Source organism: Scyliorhinus torazame, chromosome 16 (assembly GCF_047496885.1).
Source record: "Scyliorhinus torazame isolate Kashiwa2021f chromosome 16, sScyTor2.1, whole genome shotgun sequence".
Classification (NCBI taxonomy): Eukaryota; Metazoa; Chordata; class Chondrichthyes; order Carcharhiniformes; family Scyliorhinidae; genus Scyliorhinus; species Scyliorhinus torazame.
Window position 1 is genome coordinate 81,569,317 of NC_092722.1, and position 17,147 is coordinate 81,586,463.

A 17,147-nucleotide genomic window follows, 5' to 3' on the forward strand; every position below is an offset into this window, starting at 1 on the left:
ATGCGGGGAGACCGGTCCCTTTCTCCAGGGGGAATGCGGGGAGACCGGTCGCTGTCTCGGGGGAATGCGGGGAGACCGGTCCCTGTCTCCAGGGGGAATGCGGGGAGACCGGTCCCTGTCTCCAGGGGGAATGCGGGGAGACCGGTCCCTTTCTCCAGGGGGAATGCGGGGAGACCGGTCGCTGTCTCGGGGGAATGCGGGGAGACCGGTCCCTGTCTCCGGCGGGAATGCGCGGAGACCGGTCGCTGTCTCGGGGGAATGCGGGGAGACCGGTCCCTGTCTCCGGGGGGAATGCGGGGAGACCGGTCCCTGTCTCCAGGGAGAATGCGGGGAGACAGGTCCCTGTCTCCAGGGGGAATGCGGGGAGACCGGTCCCTGTCTCCAGGGAGAATGCGGGGAGACCGGTCCCTTTCTCCAGGGGGAATGCGGGGCAACTGTTCCCTGTCAAGTAAGAAGGGGGGGATCGTGGAGACCAGTCCCGGTGGATGGGGGCCAGTCCCTGTCTTGGGGCCGGGGGGGTGGTGGTTGAGAGAGCCTGACCCGGGGGTGGGGGTAGCGTCCAGGGGTATGGGGTCTGATTAATAAGTTCACGGATGACACCAAAATGGGTGGAGTGGCAGATGGTGTTGAGGATTGTCAGAGGATACAGCAGAACGTAGAGACTCGGGCAGAGAAATGGCAAATGGAGTCTAATCTGGACAAATGTGAGGTGATGCATTTTGGTCGGCTTAACATAATGGGGGAAATATACCGTAAATAGAAAGTCAGAGAGTGGCCGGCACATAGCACAGTGGTTAGCACTGTTGCATCACAGCTCCAAGGTCCCAGGTTCGATTCCTGGCTTGAGTCATTGTCTGTGCGGAGTCTGCACGTTCTCCCCGTGTTTGCGTGGGTTTCCTCCGGGTGCTCCGGTTTCCTCCCACAGTCTATGATGTGCAGATTAGGTGAATCGGCCATGATACATTGCGTTTTCTGTCCAAACAGGTTAGGTGGGGTTACGGGCATAGGATGGAGGTGTGGATTTAAGTGGGGTGCTCTATCCAAGGGCCGGTGCAGTCTCGATGGGCTGAATGGCCTCCTTCTGCACTGTAAATATTCTATCTGGGTGTGCAGGTCCACAGATCTTTGAAGGTGGCAACAGAAGTGGACAAGGTAGTGAAGAAAGCAGACGGAATGCTTGCCTTCATTGGACGGGACATGGAGTATAAAAACTGACATGTCAAGCTACAGTTATCGAGAACCTTGGTACGGCCGCACTTGGAATATTGCGCACATTTCTGGTCGCCGCACTACCAGAACGATGTGAAGACTTTGGAGAGGGTGCAGAGGAGGTTTACCAGGATGTTGCCTGGTCGGGAGGGTGTTAGCTATGTGGGGAGGCTGAATAGACTCGGATTGTTTTCATTAGAAAGACGGAGGTTGAGAGGTGACCTGATAAGTCTACAAAATTGTGAGGGGCATGGATAGAGTGGATGGGCAGGCACTCTTTCCCAGGGTGGAGGGGTCAGTCACCAGGGGGCATAGATTTAAGGTCCATGGGGCAAAGTTTAGAGGAGATGTGAGAGGCAGGTTTTCTACACAAAGGGTGGTGAGTGTCTGGAACGTGTTGCCAGGGGAGGTTGTGGAAGCAGATACATTAACGGCGTTCAAAAGGCATCTTGGCAAACACATTTATAGGATGGGTGTAGAGGGATATGGCACTAGGAAGTGCTGAGGGTTTTGGTAAAGGTTGGTATCATGACAGGCACAGGCTTGGAGGGCCAAAGGACCTGTTCCTGTGCTTGGAGGGGGAGAGGGTTCGGGGAAGCGAGTCCCTGTCTTGGTGGGGGTCGGTTCGGGGACACCGGTCCCTGCCTGAGGGTGGGGAGGGATTGGGGGGTCCAGTCCCTGTCTGGGGAGGGGGGGGAGAGAGAATCGGGGGGGGGCAGTCCCTGTCAGGGGGGAGGGGGTGTTGTCGTTCGGGAGACCAGTCCCTGTCTCGGGTGGGGAGGAGATCGGTCCCTGTCTCCGGGTTGGGGGGGGGGGGGGGGGTGTTCAGGGATATTGGGCCTTGTCTCTGTGGGGGAAGGGGTTCAGTGAGAGTGGCCCCTGTGTCAGATGGGATGGGTGTGGAGCCAGGGAGACCGGTCCCTGTCTCCGTGTTGGGGAGGAACGGGACGGTTCTTTGTCTCCAGGGTGGTCGGGGAAACCAGTCCCTGTTTCGGATGGTGGGTAGTGGGGCGGCAAGACTGATGATCCACGTCGCGGGAGGGGCGGGGGTAGCTTGCACATGCACATGTTCATGTATCGGGGTGTGGGGAGATACCGGGTTCCTGTCTTGGTAGAGGCCCACGATGTGGCTGGTCATTACCTGCGGGGAGATCTGTCCCATTCAGTGTGTGAGCCCCTGTATGGACAGTTATTGTGCTCTCCCTCCGCTACTTCCCCTTCACCTGTTAAACCTTTTACCATTCCTCCATCCCTGTTATCTTTTCAGGCTTCTGATTGCCCTTGACCAGCCCGATGGCCTGTGAGTTTGTCATTCCCGGGGAGCGCTCGGAGCTGCTGAGGAGCGGACGGGTGAGACAGTATGTGGTTCAGGAGGTGCTGCCTGTCCGCCAACTCGCTGAACACATTCAGGGTAAGACATTCAGCACGGGTAAGGCTGCCCGTTGTCACTGCTGAAGAATTAGGCCGCTTGGCCCATCGAGTCTGCTCCGCCGTTCAATCCTGGCTGATATTTTTCTCATCCCCATTCTCCAGCCTTCTCCCCATAACCCCTGATCCCCTTATTAATCAAGAGCCTATCTATCTCTGTCTTAAAGACACTCAGTGATTTGGCCTCCACAGCCGTCTGCGGCAAAGTGTTCCACAGATTCACCACCCTCTGGCTGAAGAAATTCCTCCTCATCTCTGTTTTAAAGGATCGTCCTTTTAGTCTGAGGTTGTGTCCTCTGCTTCTAGTTTCTCCTACAAGTGGACACATCCTCTCCATGTCCACTCTATCCAGACCTCGCAGTATCCTGTAAGTTTCAATAAGATTTCCCCCATATCCATCGAAACTCCAGCGAGTACAGACCCAGAGTCCTCAACCGTTCCTCATACGACAAGTTCTTCATTCCAGAGATCATTCTTGTGAACCTCCATTTGACCTTCCCAAGGCCAGCACATCCTTAGATATGGGGCCCAAAACTGCTCACAATACTTCAAATGGGGTCTGACCAGAGCCTTATACAGCCTCAGAAGTGCATCCCTGGTCTTGTATTCTAGCCCTCTCTGCACAAATGCTAACATTGATTTGTCTTCCTATATGCTGACTTAACCTTCAGAGAATCGTAAACAAGGTCTCCCAAGTCCCTTTGTGCTTCTGATTTCCGAAGCATTTTAGAAAATAGTCTTTGCCTCCATTCCTCCTTCCAAAGTTGATAACCTCACACTTTTCTACATTGTATTCTATCTGCCACTTACAGACCCCTGAGGCACACCACTAGTCACTGGCTGCCATCCTGAAAAAGACCCCTTTATCCCCACTCTCTGCCTTCTGCCAGTCAGCCAATCCTCTACCCATGCCAGGATCTCACCCTTAACACCATGGGCTCTTAACACATTTAACAGTCTCCTATGCGGCACCTTGTCAAAGGCCTTCTGGAAATCTAAATAAATCACGTCCACTGGTTCTCCTTTATCTAACTTCCTTGTTACCTCCTCAAAGAACGCTAACAGATTTGTTAGACATGACCTCCCCTTAACGAAGCCGTGATGACTCAGTTCTATTTTATCATGCATTTCCAAGTACTCTGCGATCTCATCTTTAATAATGGTCTCTAAAATCTTACCAATGACCGAAGCCAGGCTAACTGGCCTATAATTTCCAATCTTCTGCCTTCCTCCCTTCTTAAACAGTAGTGTTACATTCACCATTTTCAAGTCCTCTGGGACCCTTCCTGCCTCCAGTGATTCCTGAAAGATCACCACCGATGCCTCCACAATTTCCTCAGCTATCTCTTTTCGGACCCTGGGGTGTAGTCCATCCGGTCCAGGTGACTTATCCACCTTCAGACCTTTCAGTTTCCCCAGAGCCTTCTCCTCAGTGATGGCCACTGCTCTCACCTCTGCCCCCTGGTTCTCCTGGAGCTCTGGCATCCCACTGGTGTCTTCCACCGTGAAGACTGATGCAAAGTAACTATTCAGTTCCTCTGCCATTTCTTTGTTTCCTTTTATTACTTCTCCAGCCATATTTTCCAGTGGTCCAATGTCTATTTTTGCCTCTCTTTTACCTTCCATATATATTGAAGAAAACTTTTCCTATCTTCTTTTATATTACTAGCTCGCTTACGCTCATATTTCATCTTCTCTCTCTCTCTCTCTCTCTCTCTCTCTCTCTCTCTCTTCCCCCCCCCCCCCCCATTGTTTTTTTAGTTGACCTCTGCTTGCTTTTAAAGGCTTCCCAATCGTTTTGCTTCCCACTAATCCTCGCCTATACTTTTTCTTTAGCCTTTATGCTGTCCTTGACTTCCCTGGTCAGCCATGGCTGCCTTGTCCTCCCCTTAGCATGTTTCCTCCTCCTTGGGATGAATTTCTGCTGTGCCTCCCGAATAACCCCCCCGAAACTCCTGCCATTGCTGTTCCACTGTCTAGGCTCCTTTTCCAATCAACTCTGGCCAGCTCCTTCCTCATCTCTTTGTAGTTACCGTTATTTCATTGTAATACCGTCACAGCTGATTCCAGCTTCTCCCTATTGTGGTCGCTGCTCCCTAAGGGTTCCTTCACCTTAAGATCCCTAATCAAGTCTTCTTCATTACACATCACCAAATTCAGAATTGCCTGTTCCCTAGTAGGCTCTGTCACAAGCTGCTCCAAAAAACCCCATCTCTTAGACATTCCACAAATTCCTTTTCTTGGGATCCACTACCAACCTGATTTTCCCAGTCCACCTGCATATTGAAGCCCCCATGATTATTGTAATATTGCCTTTTTTACATGCCTTTTCTATCTCCTGATTTATTTTCTGCCCCACATCCTGACTACTGCTAGGGGGCCTGTACATAACTCCCATCAGGGTCATTTTACCTTTACGATTCCTCAACTCTACCCACAGAGATCCTATGCCTTCTGATCCTATATCGCTCCTTGCTATCGATTTAACTTCATTCCTTACTAACAATGCAACCCCGCCCCCTATGCCCATCTGCCTGTCCTTTCAATAGGACATATATCCTTGGATATTTCGATCCCAGCCCTGATCCCCTTGCAGCCACGTCTGTGATGCCCACAACATCGTACTGGCCAATTTCAATATGCGCAACAAGCTCATTTACCTCAGGGTGGCATGTAGCACAGTGATTAGCACTAGGACTGTGGCACTGAGGACCCAGGTTTGAATCCTGGCCCTGGGTCACTGTCCGTGTGGAGTTTGCACATTCTCTCCATGTCTGCTTGGGTTTCACCCCTACAATCCAAAGATGTGCAGGTTAGGTGGATTGGCCATGCTAAATTGCCCCTTAATTGGAGGAAAAAAATAATTGGGTACTCTACATTTAAAAAAAAAACCCAAATAAACTCATTTACCTTGTTCTGTACACCGCACACATTTAGGTACAACACCCTCAGTCCTGCATTGACCACCTACCACCCTTCTCTCACTTTTCACCTTTTTTGTTCTGCCGGAGGGTGATGTAGTTCTCTTATTTTTGTTCTCTATTTCCCCATCAGTCAGAACCGCTTCTAAGCGAATGCTCTGGCTCCCACATCCCCCGCCGTACTAGTTCAAATCCTCCCGAGTGACTCTAGCAAACCTCCCAGCCAGGATATTGGTGCCCCTCCAGTTTAGATGCAACCCATCCTTCTTGTACAAGTCCCACGTGCCCTGGAAGAGATCCCAATGGTCCAGAAATCTGAAACCCTCCCTCCTACACCACCAGTTTAGCCTTGTGTTTCGCTGCACTATCCTGTTTTTAGCCGCACTATCCTATTTCTAGCCTATGTCTAGCCTAACCGGCACGGGGCACAGGGAGTAATCCTGAGATTGCTACCCTAGAGGTCCTGCTTTTTAGCTTACTGCCTAACTCCCGGAACTCCTTCTGCAGGACCTCTTCACTCTTCCTGCCTGTGTCGTTAGTACTTATGTGTACTACCATCTGCCTTCAGGACGTGCTGTGTTCGTTCAGAGATATCCTTGACCCTGGCACCAGGGAGGCAACACACCATCCTGGAGTCTCTTTCACTTCCACAGAAGCGCCTAGCTGTGCCCCTTACTATAGAGTCCCCTTTAACTATCGCTCTCCTGCACTTTGCCCTCCCCTGCTGAGCAACAGAGCCAGTTGTGGTGCCACTGTTCTGACTGCTGTTGTTTTCCCCTGATAGGCTATACATCCAACAGTATCCAAAACAGTCCAGAGAGGGGGACAGCCACAGGGTATTCCTGCACTGACTGCCTGCCCTTTCTAGCGGTCGCCCATTTGTCTGCCTGCACCTTGGGTGTGACCACATCCCTATGACTCCTATCTTTGATGCTTTCAGCCACCTGCATGCTCCTCAGTGCAACCAACTGAACCACACTGGTCTCTGAGGAGCTGCCATTGGTTACACTTCCTGCAGACGTAGTCGACTGTGCCGCTTCCAGCGTTCCGATCTCCCACGTCTCACAGAGACTAACATTGCGCACTAGCTAAGAATGTAATTTACACCTTTGCCTCTAATCTGGCTTCAGGTGGTTGACCGATAACTGCCACTCAGCAATTGGAGTGGGGGCAGCTCCAGCAAACTGGACAGTAAACTCTGCCATTCCCTCCCCTTCGTTTACTCACTCACTCCCTACCGCGCCATCCTTTCTCGTTCGACATTTTCCAGAATTTAAAACCTTGCATTTCTAAGGTGTGACACAGTGGGGTTGGATGGGACGGGATGCTGTGATTCGGGAGTTGGATGGCGTTGCAGCTCGTTCACTTTATTTTCCTCATGCCCCATAGCTTTCAAATTGGCTTTTCGTAGCACCGGACCCCTGGCATTGCTCGATCATTTCGATACTCTCTACAGTGTCCTGAGGTGAGTAACATCAGAGCAGGGGCTGACTGATGTGAAACAAAGAAGGGTCAAGTTGGACGATGTTGTGTTGAGTGGGGGGGGGGGGCATGTATGCTGGTGCCCAGAGGGGCAAAACGCACTCGCTCCTCGATTCTGAATGCTGTCTGTTTCTGATCAAGGTGTGATGTATCTCTCTGGATCTCTTTTGCACAACCTATCGCGTGCCTGCAGCGCAATCCCTTGCCCTCATGTTGCAAGCAAGTTCTCCCACTGTCTCTCTCCCTTTGAGGAAATGGGGGTAGTGGGACCAGTTACTGGGAGGGTAAGCAAGAGGTCGGTTGGTGGGGTTGAACAGTTTGCTGGTGACCCTGCCTCTCCCAGGCTCCACTGCAACTTTCTGACCTGCTGTTTTCTCTCTTCCCACCCCCCACTGCGATTGCAGCCAATTCCGTGCCGTGGAACCCAGCCTGCAGGAGCAGACACTGGATCTTCTGGTGAAAGGTAAGGGATGGAGAGGAGGGTGGGGAGAGCTCTCTGGAGGTGCCCCCCCCCCCCCTTCCTGCGGGTGGGGTGGGGATGGTTGCTGTTCACTGAGCTGCGATCCATGGGCTCGCAGGCAGGGGTTTGGTGGCGAGACAGGGAGGGACAAACCACATGATGACACCAAGGCGAATGTGACCTCGTTCAGGGGAGTGCTGGCTTCTGTGACCTTTGACCTCACGGTCTGTAATCTTGGCGTGCGTTGTCGAGTCTCACGCGCTCGCTGTAAGGGCGGACCAACAGTAATCCAGTACCTCGGCTGCTTGTGGATGCAGGGTGTTTGAGCCCAAGACCCTGGCTGGAATCGTGAAAGTGTGCGAGGTACGGACAGAGATTTTCAAAGGGTTGCAGGTCAAAGGTTGTGTCTGTCAGCATGGTATTTCCTCTCCTGCGAGATATGATCGCACATCTTTGGTAATCTGATGGTTGTTAAATGCATGCGTTCTCAATATGGAGCTCCCTCCATTTGAGCCTGATAGTGAAAACGCCCACCCCCATTGCCCACACCAGCGCCCCACTTCATACCCAGTGCCAATATCGGGCACTCCCAGGGACAAGGACATTACAGATCTCCCTCTGAAAAAGTGGAACCTGACAAATGGAGAACATGATAACCCTCCTATAGTCCCACCCACTTTATACCCATTGTTAGCACCAACTACTCCCAAGGACAGCTACAATACAGAGCTACCTCTACATTGTCTGTTCCCATTCTGTCACCCTGACTGTTGTCTGATGTGTTTTGCTCTTTACTTTGCACCCACCCCACCTTCCTGCAGCTGTCTCTCGGCACTCCAGCGACCTCCCGGCTGTCTTGGATGACACAACTCTGACGCCTTCGGCACGCCTTGATCACCTCAACGCTGTGAAGATGAGCTGCTATCTGCTGACGCAGCTCATTGAGGCCTTCGACAACCAAAACTACAAGGAAGAGCTTGCGAATGTGGGCCCTGTGGGCAAGGTGATGAGGAGGGCGTGCGGGCTGGGTCAGTGGTGGAATCAACACCGCCTGGGTAGATGAGTGAGGGTGTGGCTTAAGGCAAGGCTGTAGCGACAGAGGCCCTGTGATGTTTGACGGGATGGGTGAGTGGTTCCTACGGATTGGGCGGGGTTTGGGGGGGGGGGGGGGGAAGAGAGCCGGATTGGGCGGGGTTTGGAGGGGGGGGGAGTGGGACTGGGTGGTTGCCATGGATGGGGGGAGGGACTATGTAGGTGGTTCCCTCGAATCAGGATGATGTGCATCAGGAGTTGGCATAGCGATAGCATCTTAGTGACATTGAGTCTTGTACCTTGTCCATTGTCAGACAAGCCTTTAATATTGTCTGTCTTTTAATAATTAAATGATTTCTCTGCCCCTCCTGTTCCCGTCCGTATATGTCTCTCTCTCTCCCCCTCCCCCTCTTTCCCCCTCCCTCTGTTTCACTTCCCCTTCCCTCACTCCCTCTCTCTCTGTTCCCCTCCCCACCCCTCTGTTTCTACCCCCTCTGTCTCTCCCCCTCTCTCTGTCCCCCTATCACCCCCTCCCTCTGTCTGCCTCTCTACCCCTCTCCATCTCTCTCCCCACCCTCTGTCCCTTTCTCCCCTCCCTCTGTCCTCTCTTTCTCCTCCCTCTGTCCTCTCTCTCCCCTCCCCTCTCCATCTCTCTCCCCCTCCCTCTGTCCCTCTCTCTCCCCCTCCCTCTGTCCCTCTCTCTCCCCTCCCTCTGTCCCTCTCTCTCCCCTCCCTCTGTCCCTCTCTCTCCCCTCCCTCTGTCCCTCTCTCTCCCCTCCCTCTGTCCTCTCTCTCCCCTCCCCTCTCCACCTCTTTCCCCCTCCCTCTGTCCCTCTCTCTCCCCCTCCCTCTGTCACTCTCTCTCTCCCCCTCCCTCTGTCCTCTCTCCCCCTCTGTCCCTCCCTCTCCCCTCCCTCTGTCCCCCTCTCTCCCCTCCCTCTGCCCCTCCCTCTCCCCTTCCCTCTGTCCCACTCTCCTCTCCCTCTGTCCCACTCTCCCCTCCCTCTGTCCCACTCTCCCCTCCCTCTGTCCCTCTCTCTCCCCTTCCCTCTGTCTCTCTCTCCCCCTGCCTCTGTCCCTCTCTCTCCCCCTCCCTCTGTCCCTCTCTCTCCCCCTCCCTCTGTCCCTCTCTCTCCCCCTCCCTCTGTCCCTCTCTCTCCCCCTCCCTCTGTCCCTCTCTCTCCCCCTCCCTCTGTCCCTCTCTCTCCCCCTCCCTCTGTCCCTCTCTCTCCCCTCCCTCTGTCCCTCTCTCTCCCCTCCCTCTGTCCCTCTCTCTCCCCTCCCTCTGTCCCTCTCTCTCCCCTCCCTCTGTCCCTCTCTCTCCCCTCCCTCTGTCCCTCTCTCCCGTCCCTCTGTCCCTCTCTCCCCTCCCTCTGTCCCTCTCTCTCCCCTCCCTCTGTCCCTCTCTCTCCCCTCCCTCTGTCCCTCTCTCTCCCCTCCCTCTGTCCCTCTCTCTCCCCTCCCTCTGTCCCTCTCACCTCATTCTGTCCCTCTCTCTCCCTTCCCTCTGTCCCTCTCACCTCATTCTGTCCCTCTCTCTCCCCTCCCTCTGTCCCTCTCACCTCATTCTGTCCCTCTCTCTCCCCTCCCTCTGTCCCTCTCTCTCCCTTCCCTCTGTCCCTCTCCCCTCCCTCTGTCTCTCCCCTCCCTCTGTCCCTCTCTCTCCCCCTTCCTCTCTCCTCTCCCTCCCTCTGTCCCTCTCTCGCCCCTCCCTCTGTCCCTCTTTCTCCCCTTCTGCCCCCCTCTCTCCCCCTCCCTCTGACCCTCTCTCTCCCCTCCCTCTGTCCCCCCTCTCCCCCTCCGTCTGTCCTCTCTTGCCCCCTCCGTCTGTCCCTCTCTCTCCCCTCCCTCTGTCCCTCTCTCTCCCCCTCCCTCTGTCCCCCTCTCTCTCCCTCCCTCTCCCCCTCCCTCTCCCCCTCTCTCTGTCCCTCAACCTCTGTAGCCCTCTTCTCCGTCCCTCTCGTCCCCTCCCCTGGCTGTTTGAATCTTGCCCCCCTCCCATCTCTCTCTCACCCCTCTGCCTGTCTGTCTCTCACTCGCGCCCCCTCCCTCTGTCTCCGCCCTCCCGCTCTGTGCACTTGTCACAGGCCCGGAAATTGAAGTCGAAGTCCGGGGCCTTTGACTGGGAGTCGGCACGTGCCCATGCCCTGCAGGTCCTCAACCAGCTACTGCAGCTCGAAATCCGGAGGCTCTGGTCCATGGACCAGGTGGAGGAGGAGTTTAGCCGGTTAGTGAGGGGAGAGGGGCAGTAGCCATTAGTCTGCCCTCCGAACCTGGCCACCTCTTCTGATCCTTTTCCTCTTTTATCTGTGCTCATAGGCTCATCACTGCTTGCTGCTGCCACATCCTCGAATGCCCGAGCATCGGGCAGGTCAAGAACAAGGCAACTCGTGAGGCCGTGGCTCACCTCCTCGGTGTCATGATTAAGCGATACAACCACATGCTGGGTGGGTGTGGGGGTGGCGGTGGTTACAGGCCGAGTACATCTGGGATTGTGCAAACACTTCTCCTGTTCTATTACTTAGACCAGGCACAAGAGGACATATTTACATGAGTTGAACATGGGAGGCATCAGCAGCCTGGCTGTGGCCCACCGCTGCCACCATGTCACGTTTTTATGATATGATTTAACCAATCACTTATGAGGGGCTACGCTAACATGTTGTGATTTTTCTGATTTAAAGTCCATAAGAGCGAGGCGCAGGAGGAAGCCATTCAGCCCCTCGAGCCCACTTCCGCCAGTCAAACCACCATGGCTGGCCTCTCCGCCTTCCTACCTCGCTGTCCATAACCCGTCATCCCACGACTAAGTGTAACACATGTACCCCCTCCTTAAATGTGTTCAGTGTCCCGCACGCAGGGAGAGAGGATCCCACTGATCCACGACCCTTGTTAATTCCGCCTCATTTCTGTTTTAAATCTGTCGCCCCAGCATTAAACGATGGCCTCCCGTACTAGAATGTCCGACAAGGGGTAACATCCGCTCCACGTCTACCCTGTCGATCCCCTTCAGTATCTTGTATACCTCAATTAGATCTCTCATTCTTTTAAACTCCAGCGAGTATCGCCGTAACCACTCAATCTCTGTTCAGAAGACAAGTCCTTCATCCCCAGAATCAATCTCGTGAACTGCCTCAAGTAAAGAGTATGTGTTTGGGATTTCCTCTTCTCAGACACTGCATATAGGACGTGGCCCTACTGTTGGGATACTGGACCAGACCCCAATGTATGTCAGGAAACTGGACGAAAAGCCCCAACATGTTTGCAATCTGTGAACTGTGACTGTGGAGTTTGCACGTTCTTCGCATGCCTGTGTGGGCTTCCTCCGGTTTCCTCCTACAGTCCAGAGATATGCAGATTGGGTGGATTGGCCGTGATCAATGCGCGGGGTGATGTGGCGGGGCGACTGAGTGGGCATAGGTAGGGTGCTCTAGGATTTCAGCATGGTATGATTTCAATGGAAAATTTGTATAGAATACAAAAGTAGGAGTATAATGGTGGAACTGTATAACACTGGTGAGGCCACAACTGGACTATTTATTACAGTTCTGGTCACATTACAGGAAGGGCGTAATTACTCTGGAGAGAGAGATTTACTAGGATGTTGCCAAGGCTGGAGAATTGTAGCTACCAGGAGAGGTTGGGTTGTTTTCCTTGGAACAGAGAACGCTGAGGGGGGTGACATGATTGAGGTCCACAAGATTGAGGGGTAGAGATGGAGTAGACAGGAGGAACCTGTTTCCCTTGGCAGAGAATTCAAAACCAGGGCTCAAAGATTCAAGCTAAGCGGTAGAATGATTAGAGGGAACGTGAGGAGAAACCTTTCTTTAACACAGAGAGAGATGGGTGGCTGGAATTCTCTGCCTGAGTTTGTGGTGGAGGCAGAGACCCGAAACTCTATTTAAAAAGGTCCTGGATCTGCACCCTAAGTGTTGTAGGCTGCGGAGCTATGGGCCGTGTGCAGGAAGGTAGGATTAGAAAGGGCACCTGGGTAACTTTGGGTAGGCATGGACAAGATGGACTGAATGGCCCCATTCTCTGCTGTTATATTTTCTATCACTCAAACTGGACAAGAATCCACAACAATTTTGCAATCTGTAAAATGTGAGGAAAGAATACCTTACCCCCAGGAGTAATTCCACTGACGAAGAGGAATCTTTTATTTCCAAATAAATGTTATTCTTAACACAGGACCAACTGCGTTTAATAATAATAATCGCTTATTGTCACAAGTAGGCTTCAATGAAGTTACTGTGAAAAGCCCCTAGTCGCCACATTCCGGTGCCTGTTCGGGGAGGCTGGTACGGGAATTGAACCCGCGCTGCCGGCCTTGTTTTGCATTACAAGCCAGCTGTTTAGCCTACTGTGCTAAACCAGCCTGATCATCACATAAAATAGGTATTTTATACATCACATAAAATAGCTTACAATTAACAGTTAAACAATGCTTAACAATAAAAGGAAATACTTCAACTTCTGATACCTTCTCTATCCAATTAAGCAAAGTGCATTATTGGTCAAAAGCCACTTGTAAATAAAGTTAGCAAACACCAAGATACTTGCTGTCCTCTGTGCAGAGAGTTGCTTTCAGCAAAGGAGAAGAGACCCTTTCAGACACGAGCTGCAAGTCCTTCTGTCATCGGCAGACGAAAAGCTAAACTGCCTGCTACAGACCTGGCTCCTCTCATTAATTACACTTCTATCCCATGACCATACTTCCCTAAGTCTAAGCACAATCTCTTTAATTATCTAAATCCCCAGAGAATCTTCTGTCAAAAAACAAGCAGGGATGGGAATAAATGCTGGACCTAGCCAGTGAGGCCCACACCCTTTCAAAGCACTAAAAAATAAACTCATACTTTACAGTCTCAAAGCCGAGCCCCTTCCACCGTAAGTTATGTATCTGGCCTTTGGTTTGCAAAGAGTGTAAAAGTAGGAAAGCCTTGCACCAACTGCAGTGTGTTGGTGAGTCCACAGCTGGAGTACTGTTAACACTATTAATGCAAGGTCTACAAAGGGATTTCGAACGGTTAAGTAGGGGGGGGGGGGGTCTGTCAGATGGAGTATTGTTACAACCTCCTGGGCTAGTGCCCGGTCAATTTCAGCCCCCCTTGACCTGGAGTCGCAACGCAATTGAAATGAAGAAATAATTATTAGAAAAAACCTGCTATCTTTGGCCCTTGGCTGCCGAATAATGACAGCCAACAGGTTTGTAAATGTAAACACATTTAAGTTTATTAATGACAATAACTATAAATAAATAGGCAGCAGATACAACAGGTTCACAACGTCAGGGACCCCGGGTTTGATTCCCATCCTGGGTTGCTGTCTGCTGTTCAGAGTCTGCATAGATCTCCCCGTGGGTTTCCACCGGGTGCTCCGGTTTCCTCAAGTCCCGAAAGATGTGCTTGTTAGGTGAATTGGACATTCTGAATTCTCACTCTGTGTACCCGAACAGGCGCCAGAATGTGGTGACTGGGGGCTTTTCACAGTAACTTCATTGCGGTGTTAATGTAAGCCTACTTGTGACACTAATAATAATAAAGATTATTTATATATATTCTCTCACACACACACAAGACAGACAAACACAGAAGGGAGAAGAGGGGTATAAAAATAATAATGAAAGTAAAAAGATAAGTCCTTGTTTCATATGGTTATATCTTGTGCACCTTCCTTCAAGTCTTTCAGTTCGAGATTTTTGTTCCCCGTCTGTAATAATTTTCACTAGATTCATTAGGTCTCTGCAGTTTCAGAAGTACGGCAGCCTTTCTGGGGAGAATGAGAGGGAAAAGAGAGCAGATCCTTTCCTCAGCATTCAAAATTAACTTCCCCCAGCTGACTGAATATCAGCCCATTCAGGCAGAATCCAATCGCCACCTATTACCAGGCAGAATACGGCTTTTGGCCACCAACCACCAATTGAACTGAGTTCCACTGATCTCTCGGGTGCTGAGAAGTGTTGAGCTCTGCTGTCTGAAGGCTAGCACAGTGTTCTGTTCTGTAAATTTCGAAGATATATGTCCATCAAGCATCCAGGGATCAAAATGATAACTGCAAAAATAAAGAAAGGAGAAATAGAATCCACAGGAAGGGCCCATGCAATATAATGTAGGAAAATGCAAAGTAGTCCACTTTGGCAGGAAGAAAAGCAAAGCAGGAAGCTGTCTAAATGGAGAGAGATTACAAAACTTTGCGATACTCAGATTTGGGTGTCCTGGTACATGAATCACAAAGCAGTTAGTACGCTGACGCAGCGAATGATCAGGAAGGTAAATGGGAATGGCCTTTACTGAGAAGCGGGTGGTGGGAAAAGTCGTGAAGTCTTACTCAACTGTACAGGGCCTTGGCGAGTCTGCAGCTAGGGTACACCTCTGTTTCGGTCTTACTATAAGGAGCGATAAACTTGCATTAGAAGCAGTTCGGAGAAGGTTGACTGGGCTGATAACTTTGTTGTCCGCTCCAACTGTACAGGGCCTTGGCAAGTCTGCAGCAGGAGTGCTTCTCAGTTTCTGTCTCCTTACTAGAAGGAACGATTTACTTGCATTAGAAGCAGTTGAGCGAGGGTTGACTGGACCAAAATCCTGGGATGAAGGGGGTTTGCCTTGTGAGGAGAGGTTGAGCAGGTCAGGCCTGTATCCATTGGAGTTTCAGGAGAATGAGAAGCGACCTTATTGGGGCATATAAGATCCTGAGATTAGGAGGGGGTGGTGGATCTTGATAGGGTGGATGCCATTTTTTTTTGGAGGGGGGTATCTACCATTGAAGATGGAGACAAAGAGGAATTTCATATCTCGTAGGTCGGTTAGTCAATGGAATTCTCCCCCAGAGAGCAGTGGGGGACTGAGGGTCACTGAATATATTCGAGGCTGAGTTAGAGAGATTTTCGATCGACGCTGGTTATGGGGGGAGAGACTGGAAAACTAAGCCCACAATCCAATTAGCCGGGATCTTACTGAATGGTGGAGCAGGTTCAGGGGCCGAGTGGCCTTGCTCCTGATTCCAGTGTATGATGCCTAATTTTTCTCTGCCTCTTTCCCAAGGAGCCACTCTGAATGTAATCCAGTTGCTGCAGCACTTTGAGCACCTTCCTCCCGTCCTGGCACAGTCTGTGACAACCTGGGCCACCGAGTATGGTCTGAAATCCATTGTGGGAGAGATCATGAGGTACGGTATGACATACCCACCACCCCAGCCATACACAGCAGTTCAGTGGGTTTATATATAGAATAAAATACCCGAGAGTGAATTATAGACTGGAATGTAATTGAGGGATTCAGGATGGTTCATATATAGAATAATAGATACCTGGAAGAGAGTTACAGATTGGAATCTAATCGAGGGGTTCAGGGTGCTTAATATATGGAATAACAGACACCCGGGAGTGAGTTACTGACTGGAATCTAATCGAGGGGATCCGGGTGGTTTATATATAGAATAACAGACACCCGGTAGTGAGTTACAGACTGGAATCTAATCGAGGGGTTCGGGGTGGTTTATATACAGAATAACAGGTACCCGGGAGTGAGTTACAGACTGGAATCTATTCGAGGGGTTCGGGGTGGTTTTTAAAATAAAAAAAATTTATTCTCCACCTTTTTCACATTTTCCCCCAAATTTACACCCACCAACAATAAACAATAATCAGCAACAAATACGTCAATCCCCATAACAATAACAACAATTCCCATCCTCCCACCAAACCCCAAACATTAGCCCGCATGTTTACATAAACAAATGACAAAAAGGAATCAGGGATCACCCTTAATACATACAGTCACCCTCTCACCAATCCCCCCCCCCCCCCCCCCCCCCCAACTAATGTTCGATATTATCCACTTGAAAGTGCATAATGAATAATGCCCATGAATTGTAGAACCCCTCCATCCTTCCCCTCAGTTCAAACTTAACATTCTCAAGAATTCCAACAGGTCGCCACGCCAGGGCACAGGGTGGAGAGGCTGCTCTCCATCCCAACAGGATCTGCCTTTGGGCGATCAACGAGGCGAAGGCTACGATATCGGCCTCCGCCCCCGTTTCCAACCCTGGTTGGTCCGACACCCTGAATATGGCCTCCCGGGGACCCGGGTCCAGTTTCACGTGCACCACCTTGGAAATTACCCTAAAAACCTCCTTCCAGTAATCCTCTAGCTTTGGACAGGACCAAAACATATGAACGTGATTAGCCCCCCCCCCCCCCCCCCCCCGGCCCTCATGAGGTGTACTCTGTATGCCACCTTCAGCTGTATCAGCCCCAACCTCGCACATGAGGTGGAGGCATTTACTCTCCGGAGCACCTCCTCTATAACCTCTCCCAACTCTTCCTCCCACTTTGCTTTGATCCCTTCCAGTAGTGCCTTATCCTCTTCCAAAATAGCTCCGTACACCGCTGACACTACCCCCTTCTCCAGTCCCCCTGTCGTCAGCACCTCCTCCAGCAATGTGGAGGCCGGTTCCTCCGGGAAGCTCTGTATCTCCTTTCTGGCAAAATCTCGAACCTGCATGTACCTAAACACTTCTCCCTGCTCCAGCCCATACTTCGCTTCCAGCTCCTTCAATCCTGCAAACCGACCCCTAAGAAACATCTTTTAGCGTCTTAATTCCCTTCTCTTCCC

At 51.5% G+C, this 17,147-nt stretch overlaps 1 protein-coding gene and 1 non-coding gene across 2 annotated transcripts in view; both read left to right on the forward strand.

Annotated features, from left to right (window-relative positions):
• Window positions 1-2,474: 2,474 nt before the first annotated feature.
• Window positions 2,475-17,147, forward strand: part of ncapd2 (non-SMC condensin I complex, subunit D2) — a 136,209-nt gene continuing 121,536 nt past the window's right edge. Inside the window, exons 1-7 of the mRNA XM_072477587.1 lie at window positions 2,475-2,620; window positions 6,948-7,023; window positions 7,445-7,503; window positions 8,322-8,503; window positions 10,620-10,759; window positions 10,852-10,979; window positions 15,576-15,699. Coding sequence (XP_072333688.1) covers window positions 2,503-2,620; window positions 6,948-7,023; window positions 7,445-7,503; window positions 8,322-8,503; window positions 10,620-10,759; window positions 10,852-10,979; window positions 15,576-15,699 — 827 coding nt within the window. The 5' untranslated portion in view covers window positions 2,475-2,502. The remainder of the gene's footprint in view (window positions 2,621-6,947; window positions 7,024-7,444; window positions 7,504-8,321; window positions 8,504-10,619; window positions 10,760-10,851; window positions 10,980-15,575; window positions 15,700-17,147) is intronic.
• LOC140393393 (small nucleolar RNA U85) lies at window positions 7,652-7,970 on the forward strand. The gene has a single exon (XR_011935588.1). It is a non-coding gene; the product is annotated as a small nucleolar RNA U85 (small nucleolar RNA).